Source organism: Oncorhynchus kisutch, linkage group LG11, assembly GCF_002021735.2.
Source record: "Oncorhynchus kisutch isolate 150728-3 linkage group LG11, Okis_V2, whole genome shotgun sequence".
In the NCBI taxonomy this organism is placed as follows: Eukaryota; Metazoa; Chordata; class Actinopteri; order Salmoniformes; family Salmonidae; genus Oncorhynchus; species Oncorhynchus kisutch.
In genome coordinates this window covers 42977232-42998557 of record NC_034184.2, presented here as the reverse complement: position 1 = coordinate 42998557, position 21326 = coordinate 42977232, and the positions used below count along the sequence as shown (strand labels likewise).

Here is a 21326-nt window from a genome sequence, read left to right as displayed (position 1 = left end):
TTTTGTCAACTGACCAGTAACCAGCCAGGCACAAAAATAGTCCATGTTAGATAACCTTAGCTAGTAGCTAGCTTATGCACACAGCATCATCACAGGTTAGTGCACAAGATGCTGTTCTGTCCTCCACAACATAACCTAGAATTGACAACGGCAAATTAATGGGTGAAACGACTTATTACAACTGTATCATATACCAATCATACTGGGGATGTTCAGTATGTCTTCTGGTTTTAAGGGGAAGAATTTCATGGCATACAACTGCTGGGGATCTCCATTATTTACATTATTTACAGTCTTGAGGACTGAGGAATGGAGTCCTACTTGTTTCCATATTATTGTTATCAATTAGTACCTGGCAGTGTCCAAAATAGCCATTGAGCAGTTTCACATTGCAAAATATATACATACATTGTACCAGACATAATCATACTACGAATGTATACTACAAACAGCACCTTTGGAGAGGGAAAAGGAATACAGTCAAAGACAGTACATTTGAGAAATGCTTTGAGTTTTGCACATGACGTCATACCGGAAACTATCGCTTTAAACACCGGACATATATATATTTTTTTACAGCGTGCTTGCTTTCACTTTCAATGTTTTGATAACGTCCGTTGTTGACAGCAAATACGCGCCTATTGCATTTGGAAACGGATACATTACCATTTAAGGAATATAACTTCAAGTCACATTAGATATTCGCGTGATAATATGCAAGAAATGCCGGAATCACAGCTGTCTAAATGTGAGGTGGAGCGGAATCACGAATGCATGATCCTACAACAAAGAATAGAGACGGCTAGCATTGGCAATAATAGAGTAAGACTGTTTTCCCTCAGTACTTCAAGTAATTTCGCAATCTAGCTTGCACGTTAGTGTGTTTGGTCACATTTGGAAACATCTTACTACATATGACGTGTTCATCATAGAGATCCTAAATTATTATAATTCCTATGCTAATAGTGTTCATTCAGTGTCTACTGCAGGTGACCAGCTTCATATTTGTTAATCCACCACCTCGCTTTTGTTATGATGGACCATTCACACACTAGCGGTCAGCTGTCTAGGTACTGTACAAAGAGTAATACTAAATGGGATGCCTAGTGATGCTGTCTTCAATGTAATCTATTCTATTCGGCTAGCCAACGTCGCTTATGCCCGCAGCCTCTAGTGGGCCGCTGACAATAAAACAACAAAAACACATTTTTTAGGAATTCGATTAGTCATGTCAGCGAACAATTTTTAGGTTGGTAAATGAATCTAACCAGCTATCTAAATGTGTAGTAATCATGGCCGAATACCGAGCGAGCGCGCAGGACACTTGCCTAGGGGCCCTGTCACTTTAATAACTCTACCTACATCAACATATTACCTCGATGCCGGTGCCCCCGTACATTGACTCTTTCCCGGCACCCCCTGTATGTAGCCTCGCTATTGTTATTTACTGCTGCTCTTTAATAATTTGTTATTCTTCTCTCTTACTTTTGTTTTGGGGGGGGGGGGGGGGGGTATTTTCTTAAAACTGCATTGTTGGTTAAGGGCTTGTAAGTACGCATTTCACTGTAATGTCTACACCGGTTGTATTCGGTGCATGTGACAAATACAAATTGATTTGATTAGACCTCAAGGAGGCCATCATTGATTTTGTTAGTCATTCTCTCCCTCTGCCCAATGGCAAAATGAATAGAATTCATCAAACCACACAACTCAAGTTTGAATTCATATCAGTTGTGTCAGTGGTTATGTTCGAGAGGATCAAACCGTAATGTATCATTGGTCAATTCTGACTGACTGATCTACAAATAATAATGAGTAGTTATTTATAGTGTAAGGTGATTTGTAGATCAGTCAGTCGGTAGTCGCCTGCACTGTCGGCTGCAATGACAAACAATCCCAGAGATACTGGATATAATGACGAGATGCCTATATCTCCGCCCTAACAATGGGATTTGTAGTCCACTTAGCGAAATGACAGGCTCTCAAGCTCTCGCCTATTCCTCTTTTTGGAGTGGTGGATGCATCTTGTTATTTGGATACTTTTTTGAATATTCGATGAGGGTGTTGACTTCAACCACTTGTTTTCAATGGAGAATGAGATGCAATGCTAGCCTCATGAATATGCATAGACGTCTCGGATTTCAACAGGGACAACTCAGATATGAATTGTTTTTTTATAATTGTATAATTTAGCTAGTCATGCTGGCAATTGAACAAGCTTTCAAATTATGCCCACCTAACCCATATTGCGATTTATTAATGTACTGTTTTGTGATTTTTAAACAACAGTAATTGTGTAAAGGTGGGGATGCAGGTCTGTGTTCAAAACAACTACAAGTGTGCTTGCTCTAGTTCCTCAATGGCACAGCTAGGAAAGCAACAACAACAAAAACATATATTTTAAGACTGTTCTTTGAGTTATAAGTGCACTGAAGTTACTTAGGAACTGTGTACACTTTGGAGAGGTGTGTGGCCATTTTGAAACACCAGTTAGACCTCTCACTCAAACCCTTGTCATTTTATGGTCTTATGTTGCACCTACGCCAAATTTTCAAAGAATATTCTTATCATGTTACTGAATGTTTCCAGAGTATTTTGTTATTAACAAATGCGGCGTACAGTAAAATGTAAAATGCACATAAAGTTAATAGTGTACTGTTTGGATTCAGTCTTGTCAGGTGAACTGTTCTGTCATCACCTTTAGTCTAATCATTTTCCCTTTTAATTGCTACTATGGTTATGCATATGCTTTCTATATTTCTTCTGTAAGAAGCATTTCAATTTAGCCCTATCCTTTTAGGCTAATTTCCACAAGTGTAAGGGTTTAATAATTAATGATCTGCTTAACGTGGCCTCTTCCACTCTGGTCTTATTTCTGTTGTGGATTGGGTTTCTTTGTGCCAATGGAAAGTGTACACAACTATGAGCAAACCAGCGTGTGTATTAAATACATGGAATTGTATTGTGATGATACAGATAACATGTAATGGATCCTGCACACAATATGCTTTAAAAAAAATGTTTCCCAGGAATAACATTTGATGTGTAATAACAGTGTTTGGTGGAATATAGTTCAGATGATAGTAATTACCCATAATTCTGCACCTTTGGATACTTGTATTTCCAATTTTGATCATCACATTTTAGTGACTGCAAAGAAAATGTATTGATCTACTGGGGTTTTTAAAATACAGACTAACTTTCTGTTTTGTCTGCTTGGACTCAAGGTTGCGTTCATACATGAATGTATTTATGTTTTAAGAAGGCAACTAATCTACATTTTTAAAATGCATTTACTGTCTTGCAAAAGGCCACACAGATCTGTGTCTTGTGGTCTCTGTTTTGAAAATCAACATCGTTCCAAGAAATGCTTGTATACGATTGAGAAAAACTGTAATGGCTCACAAAATAGAAATTCAACTTTTGATGTGTGTGTCTATAGCACTCCTTGGGGGGGGGGGGGGGGGGGGGGGGGGGGGTGTATACCCCAAAGATAGGACTTATACATATTGTCATGTTGGAGATTTAAAGAAAATAAGAAGCATTATGGATTTTTAGATAAAATGGACATGCTTTTTGGGGAGACTGGACATATTAACAAACGCCTGTGAGTTTGTAAGTCTTAGGGAGTGAACGTTACTTATAATAAGGGTTACATGAAGAAAATCAGCCCTCCCTTAAGCAAAATGGATTTGACCTTACCCTCCCTGAACGCCCTCCCCTATACCCAAAATAATAATTAAAGCAAAGTGGATAGCATATAACATGTCTACCGTTTACTCTCACTTATTGTACAGAACAGAGCCTTGGATATTCAGTTTGAGCTGTTCTTCATCCTGTAAGCATTAAATGGTAACGTGGGAATTTTGATAGCTCACAGGGCTTGCGGGCTAGAAGGTTGTGGGTTCGTAAACAACCGTGGACAGGAGTAGGGTTGGAAAGATCTCCTTTATAGTAAAAGCTTTGCATGAATCTATCGTCGTATTTGCAGGTCCCAGAAAAAAATGGCCTTTTATATAGATGATATGCAATTCTCATAATTGTACATATTAGCTGGATCTCTTATTAACACAACACTAATTACGGGAATTACAGGCTAAGAATGGACAGAGAGTTCATCTTATCATATTTCTCCAATGTCAATTTTGTGTATCTTGTTTGCAACGAAACTGTCCCTGTTTGCAAATAATTAAATCTGAGACGTCATTAGGAATCTGAGCATGGTACTACTGTACTTTCAGAAGTTAGGCCTACCTTTCCACCCCAGACATAGTGGACCTAACTACTTAGAAATGTTTTAGTTTTAACTGCTGGCTACTCTACTCTTATTAACCTACTCTTATCCCAACAACAGCAGGTCACACGTGTTTCCCTAAAAGCTGTCTGGGTTTAAACATCTTCTATTGTACAGAAAGTGAATAGCGTAATAAATTGATAGTGACAGAATTAGATTACTTCACAAGCAAAGTCGGCCTCTGAATGTCAAAGAAACTAAACAATGATATCCTCATATGCATCGGAGTGACGTCTTTCCCAGGTATTTTAAAGCTTGTTTCTAGCATAAAGCATTGCGGACCAAATCACCGTTATAGTTCACTTTTATATAATTGTATCCGTTTTTATTTTCTTCTCAATCTTAAGCTAACATGTTTTTTTTGGCCATTTTCTTCAATAAAAGTTAGGCCTATGGCATACCCTCTCATACCCCCTCATTTGAGTATTGGTTTTAACTTAACAGCCTACGTTTGTGTCAGTGAAGGACTATTTAAAGAGTGCATGGTGGGTGGTGGAATTGACCGACAAATCTATGGCTATAGCAGCCTATAGCCTAATTTCGTCTGTCAAACAGGTAGGTGTACCTCTTATTTCTTAAATGGGAAGAAATAGGCTCCAACACAAAGCCCTCTTGTTGTTAGTAAAGACAGTTTAAATGAATTATGCCTACTCGAATTTGACTACTTTCAGCACCATGAGCTGTCCATTTCCAATTGATTGTGCCGTGGCTGCTGCTTCAAGTTTCAGCACCACAATGTAAGTTACTCGAGTCTGGCTTATTGTGAGGTCAATAACTCTGAAAAATACATCATGGGAAAGAAACATATTGTTTTTAATAAATTCAAATATAGTAGCAGCAAGCTATCAAAGTTCACCTCTGGTCCTCCTTTTCATCTTCGTGCTCTCTTTCTCAAACTGAACAGAACCTAATCAAATATACTTTTGGAAGAAACCTTTCACTCTCCTCCTGAAATGCCATCGTAGCCCTACACAGTACAGCCATTGGTTAAGCAGCTCACACAAAGCAGAGCAGGCTGGGGCTCAGGGTCGGAATATCCATTGCAGTGTTTAATGCAGCCTAGTTTAATTTAAACCATCCCAGCACCAATCTTAGAAATATATCTTTGCCTGTGCTTCTCTGAGCATGCACTTCGTAGCCTATAGGCTATGGATCATTTGATTTGAGACCACACTAGATAGCCTATATAGCCTATGGAGAATCAGAGATGAGGGACGGCATTGGGCCTATAGCCTAATAAGCAACTGATTCTAAAACATTTAATCAATTACATAACCCTCCCCTGGACTAGATTTAAAAAATACTTAACCCTCCCCTTGACTGAAATTGAAAAAGCATGACCCTTTGCCCTTTTCCTCCAGGCCACCATTCTGTAAATTTCAATAAGTTCCTTAGGTCAAAACACGGATTAGCCATTTCGAAGGAAAGGCCTGGCTGAGCACAAAAACAATAATTTAGAAAATATTGTAATTTCCATTTGTACTTTTGTACATGTAAATGTGATATTTCTGTTTTTTGTTTTTAATACATTTGCAAAAATATTACAAAATATATACTTTTTTTGCTTTGTCATTATGGGGTATTGTGTGTAGATTGAGGAGGGGAAAAAACAATATCATCCATTTTAGAATAAGGCTGTAATGTAACAAAATGTTGAAAAAGTCAAGGGGTCTGAATACTTTCTGAATGCACTGTATATGTATACACTTTATATAGAAAAGTATGTGAACACCCCTTCATATTAGTGTATTCTGCTATTTCAGCCACACCCATTGGTGACAGGTGTATACAATCGAGCACACAGCCATGCAATCTCCATAGACAAACATCGGGAGTAGGATGGCCATACTGAAGAGCTCAGTGACTTTAAACGTGTCACCATCATAGGAAGCCACGTTTCTAACAAGTCAGTTCGTCAAATTTCTGCCCTGCTAGAGCTACCCCGGTCAACTGTAAGTGCTGTTTTTGTGAAGTGGAAATGTCTAGGAGCAACAATGACTCAGCCGCAAAGTGGTAGGCCACACAAGCTCACAGAACGGGACCGCCAAGTGCTGAAGCACACAGCGCGTACAAATTGTCTGTCCTCTGTTGCAACACTCACTACCAAACTGCCTCTGGAAGCAACGTCAGCACAATAACTGCTTCTTTGGGAGCTACATGAAATGGGTTTCCATGGCCGTGCAAATGCCTAAAATCACCATGCGCAATGCCCAGCGTTGGCTGGAGCGGTGTGAAGCTCACCGTCTTTGGATTCTGGAGCATTGGAAACACGTTCTATGGTGTGATGAATCACGCTTCACCATCTGGCAGTCCGACGGACAAATCTGGATTTGGCGGATGCCAGGAGAACGCTACCTGCCCCAATGTATGGTGCCAACTGTAATGTTTGGTGCAGGTGGAATAATGTTCTGGGGCTGTTTTTCATGGTTCGGGCTAGGCCCCTTAGTTCTAATGAAGGGAACTCTTATCACTACAGCATACTGTACAATGACATTGTAAACGATTCTGTGCTTCTAACTTTGTGGCAACAGTTTGGGGAAGGCCCTTTCCTGTTTCAGCATGACAATGCCCCTGTGCACAAGGCGAGGTGCATAAAGAAATGGTTTGTCGAGATTGCTGTGGAAGAATTTGACTGGCCTGCACAGAGCCCTGACATCAACCCCATTGAACACCTTTGGGATGAATTGGAACGCCGTCTGCGAGCCAGGCCTAATCGCTCTACATCAGCAATGTTCCAACATTTTTTTTTTTTTTTTTTTTTACCTTTATTTAACCAGGCAAGTCAGTTAAGAACACATTCTTATTTTCAATGACGGCCTGGGAACAGTGGGTTAACTGCCTGTTCAGGGGCAGAACGACAGATTTGTACCTTGTCAGCTCGGGGGTTTGAACTCACAACCTTCCGGTTACTAGTCCAACGCTCTAACCACTAGGCTACCCTGCCGCCCCTCTAGTGGAAAGCCAGAAGAGTGGAGGCTGTTGTCACAGCAAAGGGGGGACCAAGTCCATATTAATACCCATGATTTTAGAATGATGTGTTCGACAAGCAGGTGCCACATACTTTTGGCCATGAAGTGTATACAGTGCATTCGGAGTGTGCAAGCCCCTTGACTCTATCCACATTTTGTTACGTTACAGCCTTATTCTAAAAACGTAATAAATGGTTTTATTTCCTCACTAATCTACATACAATTCCCCAGAATGACCAAGCAAAAACAGATTTTTAATATATTTTGCCAAAATAAAACTACAAAAGCTGAAATATCACATTTACATTCACTACCGGTCAAAAGTTTTAGAACACCTACTCATTCAATCATCCGTTCACCTACGCTGCGCCTCACAAAGACACGGTGGTTAGAACCAAAAATATCAAATTTGGACTCATCAGACCAAAGGACAGATTTCCACCGGTCTAATGTCCAATGCTCGTGTTTCATGGCCCAAGCAAGTCTCTTCATCTTATTGATGTCCTTTAGTGGTGGTTTCTTTGCAGCAATTCGAGGCCTGATTCACGCAGTCTCCTCTGAACAGTTGATGTTGAGATGTGTCTGTTACTTGAACTCTGTGAACCATTTATTTTGGTTGCAATTTCTGAGGTACAGTTAACTCTAATGATCTTATCCTCTGCAGCAGAGGTAACTCTGGGTCTTCCTTTCCTGTGGTGGTCCTCATAAGAACCAGTTTCATCATAGCGCTTGATGGTATTTGCGACTGCACTTGAAGAAACTTTCAAAAGTTCTTGAAATGTTCTGGATTGACTTACTTTCATGTCTTAAAGTGTCTTAAAGCAATGATGGACTGTCACTTCTCATTGCTTATTTGAGCTGTTCTTGGTATTTTTCCAAATAGGGCTATCTTCTGTATACTACCCCTACCTTGTCACAACACAACTGATTGGCTCAAACGCATTAAGAAGGAAAGAAATTCCACAAATGAACTTTTAACAAGGCACACCTGTTAATTGAAATTCAATCCAGGTGATTACCTCATGAAACTGGTTGAGAGAATGCCAAGAGTGTGTGAAGCTATCATCAAGGCAAAGCGTGGCTACTTTGAAGAATCTCAAATATAACATATATTTTGATTTGTTTAACACTTTTTTGGTTACTACATGATTCCATATTATTATTATTATTCTACAATGTAGAATATAGTCAAAATAAAGAACAACCCTGAAATGAGTAGGTGTGTCCAAACTTTTGACTGGTACTATATACATTGGCAAGAAAAAGTATATGAACCCTTTGGAAATACCTGGATTTCAGCATAAATTGGTCCTAAAATGTGATTATCTTCATCTAGGTCACAACAATAGACAAACTCAGTCTGCTTAAACTAATAACACACAAATAATTATACGTTTTCATCTTTATTGAACACACCGTGTAAACAATCACAGTGCAGGGCGGGAAAGGTATGTGAACCCTTGGATTTAATAACTGCTTGACCCTCTGGCAACAATAACCTCAACCAAACATTTTCTGTAGTTGTGGATCAGACCTGCACAACGGTCAGGAGGAATTTTGGACCATTCTTCTTTACAATACTGTTTCAGTTCAGCAATATTCTTGGGATGTCTGGTGTGAACTGCTCTCTTGAGGTCATGCCTCAGCATCTCAATCAGGTTGAGGTCAGGACTCTGACTGGTCCACTCCAGAAGGTGTATTTTTTCTATTGAAGCCATTCTGTTGTTGATTTACTTCTGTGTTTTGGGTCGTTGTTCTGTTGCATCACCAAACTTCTGTTGAGCTTCAATTGGCAGACAGATAGCCTAACATTCTCCTGCAAAATGTCTTGATAAACTTGAATTCATTTTTCCGTCGATGATAGCAAGCTGTCCAGGCCCTGAGGCCAGACAGGAGTAAGGATTTTGGCTTTCAGTCTGATTGGGACTGGATAGGAAAATAGCCTAGGCTTTGGGATAGGAGAAGATATAATTTCCTCTAATGCTTCTGATTTGTTAACAGACTATATCTGTGACAGAGTTGTCTATGTAATGGATTGTGCATAGGCCCATCAATCAAATGTATTTATAAAGCCCATTTTCATCAGCCGATGTCACAAAGTGCTATACAGAAACCCAGCCTAAAATCCCAAACTGCAAGCAATGCAGATTTAGAAGCACGGTGGCTAGGAAATAGTCCCTAGAAAGGCCAGAACCTAGGAAGAAACCTAGGCTCTGAGGGGTGGCCAGTCCTCTTCTGGCTGTGCCGGGTGGAGATTATAACAGAACATGGCCAAGATGTTCAAACGTTCATAGATGACCAGCAGAGTCAAGTAATAATAATCACAGTGGTTGTCGAGGGTGCAAAAGGTCAGCACCTCAGGAGTAAATGTCAGTTGGCTATCAAATTTGTGACTGTCTGAAGAGTCACAATGACAGCTCAAATAGTCACATGTTCTTTTATAGACTTTACTGTAGGGGTTTCCTGTTAGGTTTATTAACTGCGTTCAGGGAGCATGTTCAATGCGGCAGTGACAATTATGCTTCATTGTGTGAAGTAAATACGCTACGCTAAAGGCTTCCATGCGGCCTGCAACCTGCTTGGATAATGCTCCATTTTGTTTTATGCTATTCTGCTGCTGCGCATGTTGTGTATTTTGTGGAATTGCGTTATTGCCCACATTGGTGAACATTTTTGTAATTTGTGTCTTGTCGTTACATTTTTCGGGAAATGTGAAGATGTTATATATATAACGTATAATAAATGATTATCCATCATAAAGATAAAGGATACTGACAATGAAAAGAGAGCAAGCGATTTATAGACCGTGATGAAAGTAAGCTTGACAGAGAAAGTGTCAAGATGATCTGATGTAAGATGCATGTTTTACAAAAACCTTTTTCGAAGAAAAAAAAACTTAATGGATGTTACATTGCATGTGACAATGGCGCCCAACATGGGGTGGTCTCTCGTGGGGGAATAGGTCAAAGGGGGGTGAATGTTGTGAAACTAGCCTATGTAGTGAAGCTGTGGAGTTAGCTTACGGTACATTCTTACTGTACCTTGGTTACACTCACCCCCTCTAAACTCGCTCCATAGCAACCCCAGCCGTTGAGATGTGCCCAACTGCGGATCCGTGTCACGGCAGCAATGATCTAACTTAGCAGTATTAGCTTACTCAGGGTAAACTGACCGTACCACATCTTGGACCTGGGGCCCTCTGCCTAGCCAGCACACGTGACTGCCCATCTGACAATATACGAACCAGTTAAGCTATTCAAAAGCAACATTGGAGATATTTCAAGTGGAGTGAGCTTATGGCACTTTCTTACCTCTGTTACACTACAAACATCTTTAAAAACATCTACAAACTTCTTTAGAGTCCAATCTCAGGTGAAGAAGCCTCTTATTCACAAAGCCATCTCCCTATAAGGGACAACTGTTTGGGCAAGGTATTTAATAGCTATGAATCATAATCATAACACAATCACCTTTGGGTGGCCATAATCACAGCGTTCTTCAATTGGTTGTTCAGAACAGCACCGTTTCTGTTGAATCATATGTTTCACACCAACCATTGTATCCTGCTGAACGCGGCCCAGGTTTGACACTTTTAGAGATATCTGCTGATAATCAGAATGGTGATATCAACTCATATATTTACATATGTGTATACATCAAGTTATGTTAGAAAATAATTTAATAGAATAATAATGAATGATATAAATTTCCTTTTGTTGAAGGCTGCTCACTCATTCCCATATTAGTCCACCACAGATGATTGTAGTGTCAGCTTTATTCTGTATTCTCCACCTATAGAAAATGTATCAAAAATGTAAGATTGGGAAAAAAAGGATTGCCTTTTTTGAAGCAGTGCATTGTAGAAATGTTTGTTGTGTACACTAATAAATGCAAGGACCTGTTAAATCCCAGGAACCGGTAAATTATGTAAACTTCATTAATATTCAAATTGAAAATGCATCAACGTAATGTTTTCTGCATCTCTTCAAATATGATGTGGCATATAACAACCCAACTTGCACGGTAAAATGATTGACTAAACACGATTCAATTTGCATATTAATGAGAGCGATGAAAGATTATAATATTTGGGAGGGTTTTCCCTTCGGGGAACGTCTATAATCTCCAGCATTTTATTTTCCTGAAATAGTGAGAGAAAAAAACAAATAGATAACTTTAAGAACAATGAAACTTAATTTTAATCAAATGTTCATAAAAGCCTTTGTAGTGACATTTTAGTTTCTGTGTGAGGGGAATTCTAAGTTTTTCTATATAATTAATTATATAAAATGATTTGTTTTGCCTAGCTTTTTTTGGAACATTGCTAATGTCAGCGTTTTTGAAATGCTGTTATTTATAGTCCTTTCCTCGTACGTGTTTGTCATAGCTTTCTGTGAATGTCTGTCACCATTGTCTGTCGAAGGTGACACATTTAAACGTAGAGGTAGCTTTATGATATACAGAACCTTTAAGGAAATTATTGCTTTTTTAAATGTCAGACTGGCACACATAAAATCATTGAAGCTTCACCAATGTTCTATATAAATCCACAAGAACAAAGGGGAGGAGCTCAGGGCTGTGGAGAGGAAGGTGCATCATTACGCATGAAAGGACAGTGAAGACATGAGACACACAGCTCAAAATACTCCCCTATAGATCTTGTTTCGGGACAATACAATTATCCTACCTAGACTAGCCTACAACATCACAATGCAATGAAAAATTGCATTATTGTTTTCAAGTGAGCACAAAATTGTACTCCAGGCCTTTAAACTGCAGTGAACGTGTCATTTGATTAACAGCTCAAAAACGCTGTGATTTGAATGTTTCATTCCATTTGGATCAGTTGTGGGGCTACTCTCGACAGTTTATAATGTCTAGAAAGGCACAGTAGCAGGCCAGTCTGGCTGTATTCATACTTCTGATACTAAAATGCGCTGACTGTTGCGAATTATCATTCTCAAGTCTTTCTTTAATAATGTGGCCACATATGCTCCAGTCCCAGTTATTCAGGAAAGCTTAAGGCACGCTCTGCCTCCTCTCCAATCCGAGTGCCTATTCCTCACGCACATAGAACCGAACGCTTCATTATAGCCGAAATATTTGTAATTGAACTTTTAAAATATATTATCCTTTTTATGTGTGGCATAAACACAATCACTCACAATGTTTTAATCAGATTTTGGTTCTTCAAAAGTCTTCTGTAGGCTACCTGCGCACATTCGTCCAGTCCAATATAATTCCGGCATCCAAACTGTGCACAGGCCATTCAATGAATGGAAAGAGACATCTGTTACAAATCACTAAAAGTTGAATGACATTTAAAGATTGTCAAGCCAAGCCTTCGGTACTGGGTACCATGTAGGGAGGGATGTATTTTGTGTTTGTCGAGATTGACACAGGCCTAGTCTAGTTGAAAACGCCAACCATGATGTTGAAGAGCCCAAAGTTGGTAATCGGTATGCAGTTATGTTTTGCTTATTGGTTGTATGGTGCATTGGCACAGAAACCTGTTGGTGGAAAATGTGTTACATATATTTTATAAATATAGCATCACCATATTGAACACCTGATTTCCCCCTAGCTGATCATTGTCTGCAGCCGGCTCTGATCGTAGTGTAATGAAACAGGCAGGGAGAGTTAGCTCCTCTGTGGTGGTCGGTGAATCCTCAACCTTCTGGCCCGTAACCCTGCGTGGCATCACTGTGCCACAAAAGCATACTGAAGTGACAAAGTCGATATCCACGTTTATAAACACAGGGTCACTACAGTTATTATTTGTGGTCATAATCATGAATTAATTCAATGAGGGTCGGAAGGTGTGCAATTTATTTTACAGCACTACAGGGAGGGTAATGTGATCATATTTGTTACGTTGGTGGGGGGGGGGGGGGGGGGTTTATGACACTACCAGTCATTTTCTAACTGTCCCTTATAATGGTAACCGTGGTAATTTGTCTGACCAATAACCGTCATCCAAAATTCCATTACCTTCACAGCCCTAGATTTGTGTGGTCACAAAAGAAGGTGACAGAGCCATAGATGGGAGGTGTTATAAGTGTTTGTTGCACTGAGTACATAAACCTCTTTGTTCTGTTGTAGCCATTTAAAGACTGTTTGACGCCACAACCTAGATCACTTAAAAATAAGAGATCTTGGCAACACAATACAGTAGATGGAAAGTGTCTCTCAAAACCATTCACTCATCAGCCATCTGCGTTTCTCTTTCCTTCACAGACAATGAAGATGGAGATGGACGTATTTAACCCTTCCCACACTACAGAGCTCCAGTTCCTCAGGTCGCGTGTTCGGGAACTGGAGAAAGAGAAGGTCGAAATGGCAGCTGAAAACCAACGGCTACATAACATGCTAGTGAAGGGTGAGGATGAGTAAAATCAATATACAGTTGAAGTCAGAAGTTTACATACACTTAGGTTGAAGTCATTAAAACTCGTTTTTCAACCACTCCACAAATTTCTTGTTAACAAACTATAGTTTTGGCAAGTCAGTTAGGACATCTACTTTGTACATGTAATTTTTCCAACAATTGTTTACAGACAGATTATTTCACTTATAATTCACTGTATCACAATTCCAGTGTATCACAATTCAACAGTCAACACTAAGTTGACTGTGCCTTTAAACAGCTTGGAAAATTCAAGAAAATTATGTCATGGCTTTAGAAGCTTCTGATAGGCTAATTGACATCATTTGAGTCAATTGGCGGTGTATCTGCGGATGTATTTCAAGGCCTACCTTCAAACTCTTGACATCATGGGAAAATCAAAAGAAATCAGCCAAGACCTCAGAAAAAAAATTGTAGACCTCTACAAGTCTGGTTCATCCTTGGGAGCAATTTCCAAACGCCTGACGGTACCACATTCATCTGTACAAACAATAGTACGCAAGTATAAACACCATGGGACCAATCAGCCATCATACTGCTCATGAAGGAGACGCGTTCTGTCTCCTAGAGATTAACGTACTTTGGTGCGAAAAGTGCAAATCAATCCCAGAACAACAGCAAAGGACCTTGTGAAGATGCTTGAGGAAACAGGTACAAAAGTATCTATATCCACAGTAAAATGTGTCCTATATCGACATAACCTGAAAGGCCGCTCAGCAAGGAAGAAGCCACTGCTCCAAAACCGCCATAAAAACAGCCAGACTACGGTTTGCAACTGCACATGGGGACAAAGATCGTACTTTTTGGAGAAATGTCCTCTGGTCTGATGAAACAAAAATAGAACTGTTTGGCCATAATGACCGTCGTTATGTTTGGAAGAAAAAGGGTGAGGCTTGCAAGCCGAAGAACATCATCCCAACCGTGAAGCACGGTGGCAGCATCTTGTTGTGTGGGTGCTTTGCTACAGGAGAGACTGGCGCACTTCACAAAATAGATGGCATCATGAGGTCGGAAAATTATGTGGATATATTGAAGCAACATCTCAAGACATCAGTCAGGAAGTTAAAGTGTAACAGTATAACTTTAGACCGTCCCCTTGCCCATACCCGGGCGCGAACCAGGGACCCTCTGCACACATCAACAACATTCACCCACGAAGCATCGTTACCCATCGCTCCACAAAAGCCGCGGCCCTTGCAGAGCAAGGGGAACTACTACTTCAAGGTCTCAGAGCAAGTGACGTCACCGATTGAAACGCTATTTAGTGCGCACCGCTAACTAAGCTAGCCGTTTCACATCCGTTACAAAAGCTTGGTCGCAAATGGGTCTTCCAAATGGAAAATGACCCCAAGCATACTTCCAAAGTTATGGCAAAATGGCTTAAGGACAACAAAGTCAAGATATTGGAGTGGCCATCACAAAGCCCTGACCTCAATCCTATAGAAAATATGTGGGCAGAACTGAAAAAGCGTGTGCGAGCAAGGAGGCCTACAAACCTGACTCAGTTACACCAGCTCTGTCAGGAGGAATGGGCCAAAATGAGAAGCTTGTGGAAGGCTACCTAAAACGTTTGACTCAAGTTAAACAATTTAAAGGCAATGCTACCAAATACTAATTGAGTATATGTAAACTTCTGACCCACTGGGAATGCGATGAAAGAAATAAAAGCTGAAATAAATCATTCTCTCTACTATTATTTTGACATTTCACATTCTTAAAATAAAGTGGTGATCCTAACTGACCTAAGACAGTGAATTTTTATTTGGATTAATTGTTAGGAATTGTGAAACACTGAGTTGAAATGTATTTGGCTAAGGTGTATGTAATCTTCCGACTTCATCTGTAATTGTATAATTCAACTGCTCTGGACTTATCACATTCCCTCATGAATGTTTCTTCTTTCTTTGTGGTGTCATCCCCCAGAGATCCCTGGCCTGCTGTCCACCATGTGGCAGACCTTGGGCCAAGCCAACCAGCCCCCCCACCCTGCAGTGTCCCCACAGGCGGTCTCTACGGCAACAGGGAGGGGCGAGAGCTACACGTACACACACCACCACTCCGTGTCAGGACACTTTGGCCAAGGGTTCAGTTCTCCACTCCATCATCAGCCCATGTCCAACCGCTCAGCTATGACACAGGACATGAATGAAAGCATGTCCAACTTTGGACCCGAGATGGCCATCAGTGAGCACAGTGTGGACGGAGACTTGGAGCTGAGTGACATCACAGAGAACGACGACCTCCACAGCTCTCTGTGTGGCTCAGCATCCAACCTACCTGTGATGAGGACATGCTCAGAGACACACTGTGTTAATGGGACTGGCCATGTAAGGAAAAATGCTGTTCATTCCAGATAAAGACCTTCCTCCAAAGGTTATGAAGGTCTAAATGTGTTTTTAATTCTGACCACATTTGCTCTCTCTCCCTATTGGTTGTGCAGGTTAACCAGGTGGAGGTATACCCGGGTTCCGGTGTCTTCTGTGAAATGCGGTCCTGGCATGCAGCCAATCAGACGCAGTCTCCCACGGCGATGGCGCGCACCCTGTTGCTGGGCGTGTTCGACATGGACACCCTGCTTAACAGCAACCTGCGAGGGGGGAGGAGCCGCAGACCAACGTTCCCCAACCACCGCACCGCCCTGGACCCACACAAGCTAAACGCCATCTATAGTACGTGTATTATTGACACAATCCCTGATCAACAGCCTTACCAACAACCTTCAACCACCTGTCATTGTATTTTTCTCCCAAGTGCACTTGATCATTCATTGATAAGTGAAAACAACACACTCACTTTCTCGATCATTAGAAAGATACATAACTGGTATAGTTAAAGTAAAACATGGCTGTTCCTCACTCCTGCGTTGTCCTCCCTCCTCCAATTGTTGTTGTGCTGTCACTCTCTCCCTCCGCAGATGCCACGCTGGCCCGCTTCCCATTGGCCAGGAAGGGGCAAATTGGCACCGGCATCAACTCCAAGCTGTCTGAGATCCGGTTCCGATCCAGGAGAGCCAACCGGGATCCCATTTATCTATGAAGGACTGTTCCTGCCCAAACGCCAAGTTTATTCAATCAACATTTTTGTTCTAGTTTTTTTTTTATCACATTAACTATGTCAGTGTATCAGTGCATGTGCCTGCCAAATGTCTTGCCTATGAATTTTTTCACATTGGCTTTAACATTGTCTTCAGCTAGAGATACTGTGGAAGAGAATGGCAAAATTACTCAAAAGACAGCCTAACGATAGAGGAAGGATTCAAGACCAGTGGAAAAAGGTACAAAAGATCTAGCATTGATGGTTATATCCACCCTCTGTCACCAGCCAACCATTAGCAAACCACACGGGAACAGCCCCCGGGGTATTCTCCCTGATTGATAGAGATGCATAGATCCAGGACTGCTGACCCATGTGTGATCAACCAGTGGAGGAACGGAGGCTTCAGTCATGTCTCACCAGACAGACGCCTCACTGTCGTTGACCTCTACCCACTTAGACCGAGGAGGGGGGGGGTGGAGGGGGTCCAAATGATATTTCTCCATTGATTTCTCTGATCCAAGGCATTAAGCTAACTCCAAAAGCTCCATTACCACCCCGTGGTCCCCTCCTTAACCTCTTCCTCCATCCCTCTTCTTCCCCCTGAGATAAGCATCATGCCTAATGGACCCCAGGTACTCTGAGCCTCCGGGAGGATGACGGCATGAATGAATTCATCTTAACGGACTTAAACAGTGTGTGACTCTCCCCAAGTCCACTATGTCTACAGGGCCCACATGAAGAGACTAGGACAGGAGATGTGGCTTGATGCAGATATTACATATTGGAGAAGATGTAACCGTTGGTAATGAGGAACGGTCAAGTTTGTTATTTTATATCCGGTCATGTCTGACCATTGAATATGGTGCATTAAAAGACTGCAGTTTGTCAATGTCCTTCATATGTTGTCTCTCTAGTCATCTGTGGAAAGGTTAGGTGCATTAACCACTTGCTTAAAAGCTACTTAGGCCGCGTTCACACAGGCAGTCCAATTCTGATATTTTTTCCCATTCATTTTTACCAATCACATCAGATATTTTTCAGAGCTTATCTGATTGGTCAAAAGACTTAATTAGTTAAATAAATGTAATTGGGCTGCCTGTCTAAGCGCAGCCTTAGTTTTGGGCAGATGCACCACATCAAATAGGACATTACTCCTGAAATAAAATGACACAAAAAGAGGATCATAGGCAGTAATTACAATTAACTACTTGCCATTGATGAATTGAAATATCCACTGAAGTAGCCATGTGACCATTTTCAGATGCATTACTCTCAGGCTCTTTGGCTGTGTATAAACAGACCAATGTACAAACAGCCCAAATCTGATCTTTTTTTCACTAATTGGTATTTTGACCAATCAAATCTGCTGTGTGAACACAGCTTTTGATCCTCAGGAGCCCGTGAGCTCAATTCAAGTTAAAATTGCGTCCATTAATTGAAAATAGCCAATTTATACTTTTCATGAGAACTTTTCAATTAATTAATTGAATATCTCCATCCTAAATCCCTAACCCTGATCCAGTACTGCAGTCCCTCTCCCTAGCCATGTTCCTAACCATTCCTTCATCCGAGATTACCTGTAAAGCAACTCATGTCTTTATTCACAGACAACAACACTGGGTGGGGACTTAACGTCCCCTCGTGGGCATTTGTCCTGAACCCCATTCCACCCACTGACAGCATGATAACCCCTATCCTGTTTATTGTGGCCTTTTTATTCTGTCTCGATACAAATTCAATAAAGCTGCATTCCATTCAGCTCCAGGATGTGATGTGAACTTCTAATAGTAAAGATAACCTAAGCTGTCTCCAAAATTCATCCTTGCTTCTAAAATGCCACAGAGTGCTATTAAACCAGGCATCGACTCATTTGACCCCTCCTCCTTGGCCCAATTAATAATTTAATGACTTATTTTGTTTTTCTTTCTCTCTGTCTGTGCAGCAGCCAGTACTCTCGCCAGTTGAGGAGAGTAGGTGGTTTCAAAAAAGAGAGAAAACAATCAAAATGCCCCTGACAGCGTGTCTAGTCTTGGTCCCTGGCTATGAAATCAATATGGGTTTCTGATGTTTTCATTTATCTGCCGAGAAACAAGACGTGTCCACCGGTCAAAGGGCGGCCGCACAGCGAGACAGGAGACATCATCAATAATCCCTGAATGTCAGGGAAAGGTGAAATAATAAGAAGGAGAGGAAATAATGCAGCCCCTCCTGTGAAAGATATAGGGAACAGACAGACCCCTTACAGTGAGATGTTTACTGGCTAGGTTCTGAGATGGAGACAGCACTGTATCAGATAGAGACAGGAAGATACACAATATGAAATTCGCTAGCACTGAATAGGCTATGTAGCAGGTACAGCCAGAAGAGAGCCGAGTTCCTCTCTAGGTCTCGTCCTTCTAGGGATTTGTGATAGCCAATGTGCCTCTGGTTCGCTTTTGCTTGCTCTTTCGGGTTAAGGAAGGCAGAGTTAATACTATTAAAGTAAACCCATAGAATAACATATTGAACATCGAATTTTAGGATCTCTTAACTTAATAGAGATCCTATAATTCGATGTTCAATACGATATTACATGGGTTTACTTTAAAAGCACTTTGTGACAACTGCTGATGTAAATATGTTACCGATTCCCCTGCCTGTGAGTCTCATCACTTCACGCAGCTCACTCCATCCATCCCCCGACGGTGCCAGAGAAACTAGGGGTTTTCCCAAACTGGGTCCCCAAATTCCCAGCAAACTCTGTGACCAGGCCACTGATAGGTTGCTAGGCTCAGGTGGTTGCTAGCGGGCGGACACCTGACAGTCCTCTTGCCTGCTCAGGTCACAGCCACCCCACTCCAAGTGGACATGTCTGATTTAGTGCGTGGACAGAAGTGAGTTGATGTTACTATTGTAACTTGTGTGTTTACTGTTTGCAGTTACAATCTGTCTATTGTTAGTTGTTCATAGTAGCTGTGCTATGTGCTATTCAGTCCTTTGCTTATGCCACTGATATATCAATTTATACAGACCATATTATTACTGCTCTTGTGCTATTATATCTGATGACCCATTCATTGTCATGCTAAGTTTATTATGTACAGTATATTCACTCATCTCTCTTTGTACAGAACCACATCCATCTCATTTTGTCCTCTGGAAATAAAGTTCCATCTTATGTCTGACTCTCTATGAGGTTGCCTTATTCCTCCGACCAGGAAAGGTGTCAGCCCAACTGGAGAGCCGCTCTGTTTCAAAGGGGCTTTATAAATGCATACGATTGATTGAATTTGATTGTCTACTTGGCATAGCAAAAAGGTCTCTCTTGAGGGTTTCTTGAGGGTCTTGCAAAGTTTTACAGCAGACTATGGCATATTTTCAACAAATCCACCACGCTGATCCCTTGAATGGACTCACTGGACAGACATTTTGTACTTTATGTGAATCGTTGCACCTCCAATAAGTATGATGTGTTACATTTGGTATGGTTACTAATGACAGAAGGTTACTTAAGACAGAAACGATGGGAGGGAGGCTGGTCGGGGAGGATGGGCCAGCATATATCGTGACCATCTTGCAATCCAAAGGTTGCATGTTTGATGCGCATCGGGGACAACTGGAGCATTTTCGCTAACCCTTCCCAGAACATTTATTATAACGTTAACCCAATTCATCTAACCTTTTACGAGAATTCTCCTAACCTTTGTCTTTTTAGTTCTCCTAACCTTTGACGTACATCATCCTAACCTTTGACGTTAGTTCTCCTAACCACCACGTGAATTCTCCCCTTAATTCTCCTTTGTTGTTGTGACGCAACAAGCAACCAGGTCTCTGAGAAAGACACATAATACCACACGTCACTCAAACCTCCAGTTCACCAGCGTACCAACATTATGCTGCTCAAATGAAAAACCATCACCAAAGTGCTTTTTAATTATTTAAGATAATACATTACATTTATCACAAGGCCTGACTTTGAGAAGCTAATTTTTTTATGAATAAAGTAGCCACATCAGGTATGCAAGTCCCAGAATACTTGCTGCAAAGGGATGTTTAATTCCTATTGGAATCCAGCCAGTGGGAATACCCAACCCTTAGAATTTTTATTCACACACAATCTGCATTCAGAATAACTGCCTGTTAGACAAATAAATAAATAAGACTACCTAAACCATCTGAACTGAAACAAACATGTGAGTCCAAGTAACAGATTGGATTAGTTAAGAAAAATGTTTGTTATTTATCTTTGTGTAGCATAAGATTACATAATCTATCAGTGTACATTCAAAAACACAGATATTGAAACAAAAACAAAAACTAACAAATCGAACTGCAATAGAGCATGCTGGGAAATATGATAATGATGGCTGTGCTTTTGCCAGCTAGACCCCTCAAACTCAACTCTGGACCTTGAAGCAAGTTCCACTGCTTGTTTCCATTGTTCCCCTCTAACCAAATAACTCCTTAGACCTGGCACACCAGGTGGTTGCTTTTCATTATCAAGTAGAATAGAAAACCAGCAAGCTCTAGACCTCACAGCGTAAGAGTTGAATACCCCTGAGCAAGAACATGCTGCACCCGCAGGTCACCAGCACCAGCTTGAAATTTAGGCTGGTCAATGTTGTTTAATTAAGGAACAATT

The 21326-nt window shown here is 41.0% G+C and overlaps 1 protein-coding gene across 1 annotated transcript; it reads left to right on the top strand.

Moving 5' to 3' along the window:
• Window positions 1-555: 555 nt before the first annotated feature.
• Window positions 556-19874, top strand: LOC109899644 (uncharacterized). Its single transcript, XM_020495062.2, has 5 exons — window positions 556-822; window positions 13501-13642; window positions 15593-15996; window positions 16110-16338; window positions 16584-19874. Exons 1-5 carry the CDS (start codon window positions 715-717, stop codon window positions 16703-16705), a joined length of 1005 nt encoding a protein of 334 aa, XP_020350651.1. The 5' UTR covers window positions 556-714; the 3' UTR covers window positions 16706-19874.
• Window positions 19875-21326: the final 1452 nt, after the last annotated feature.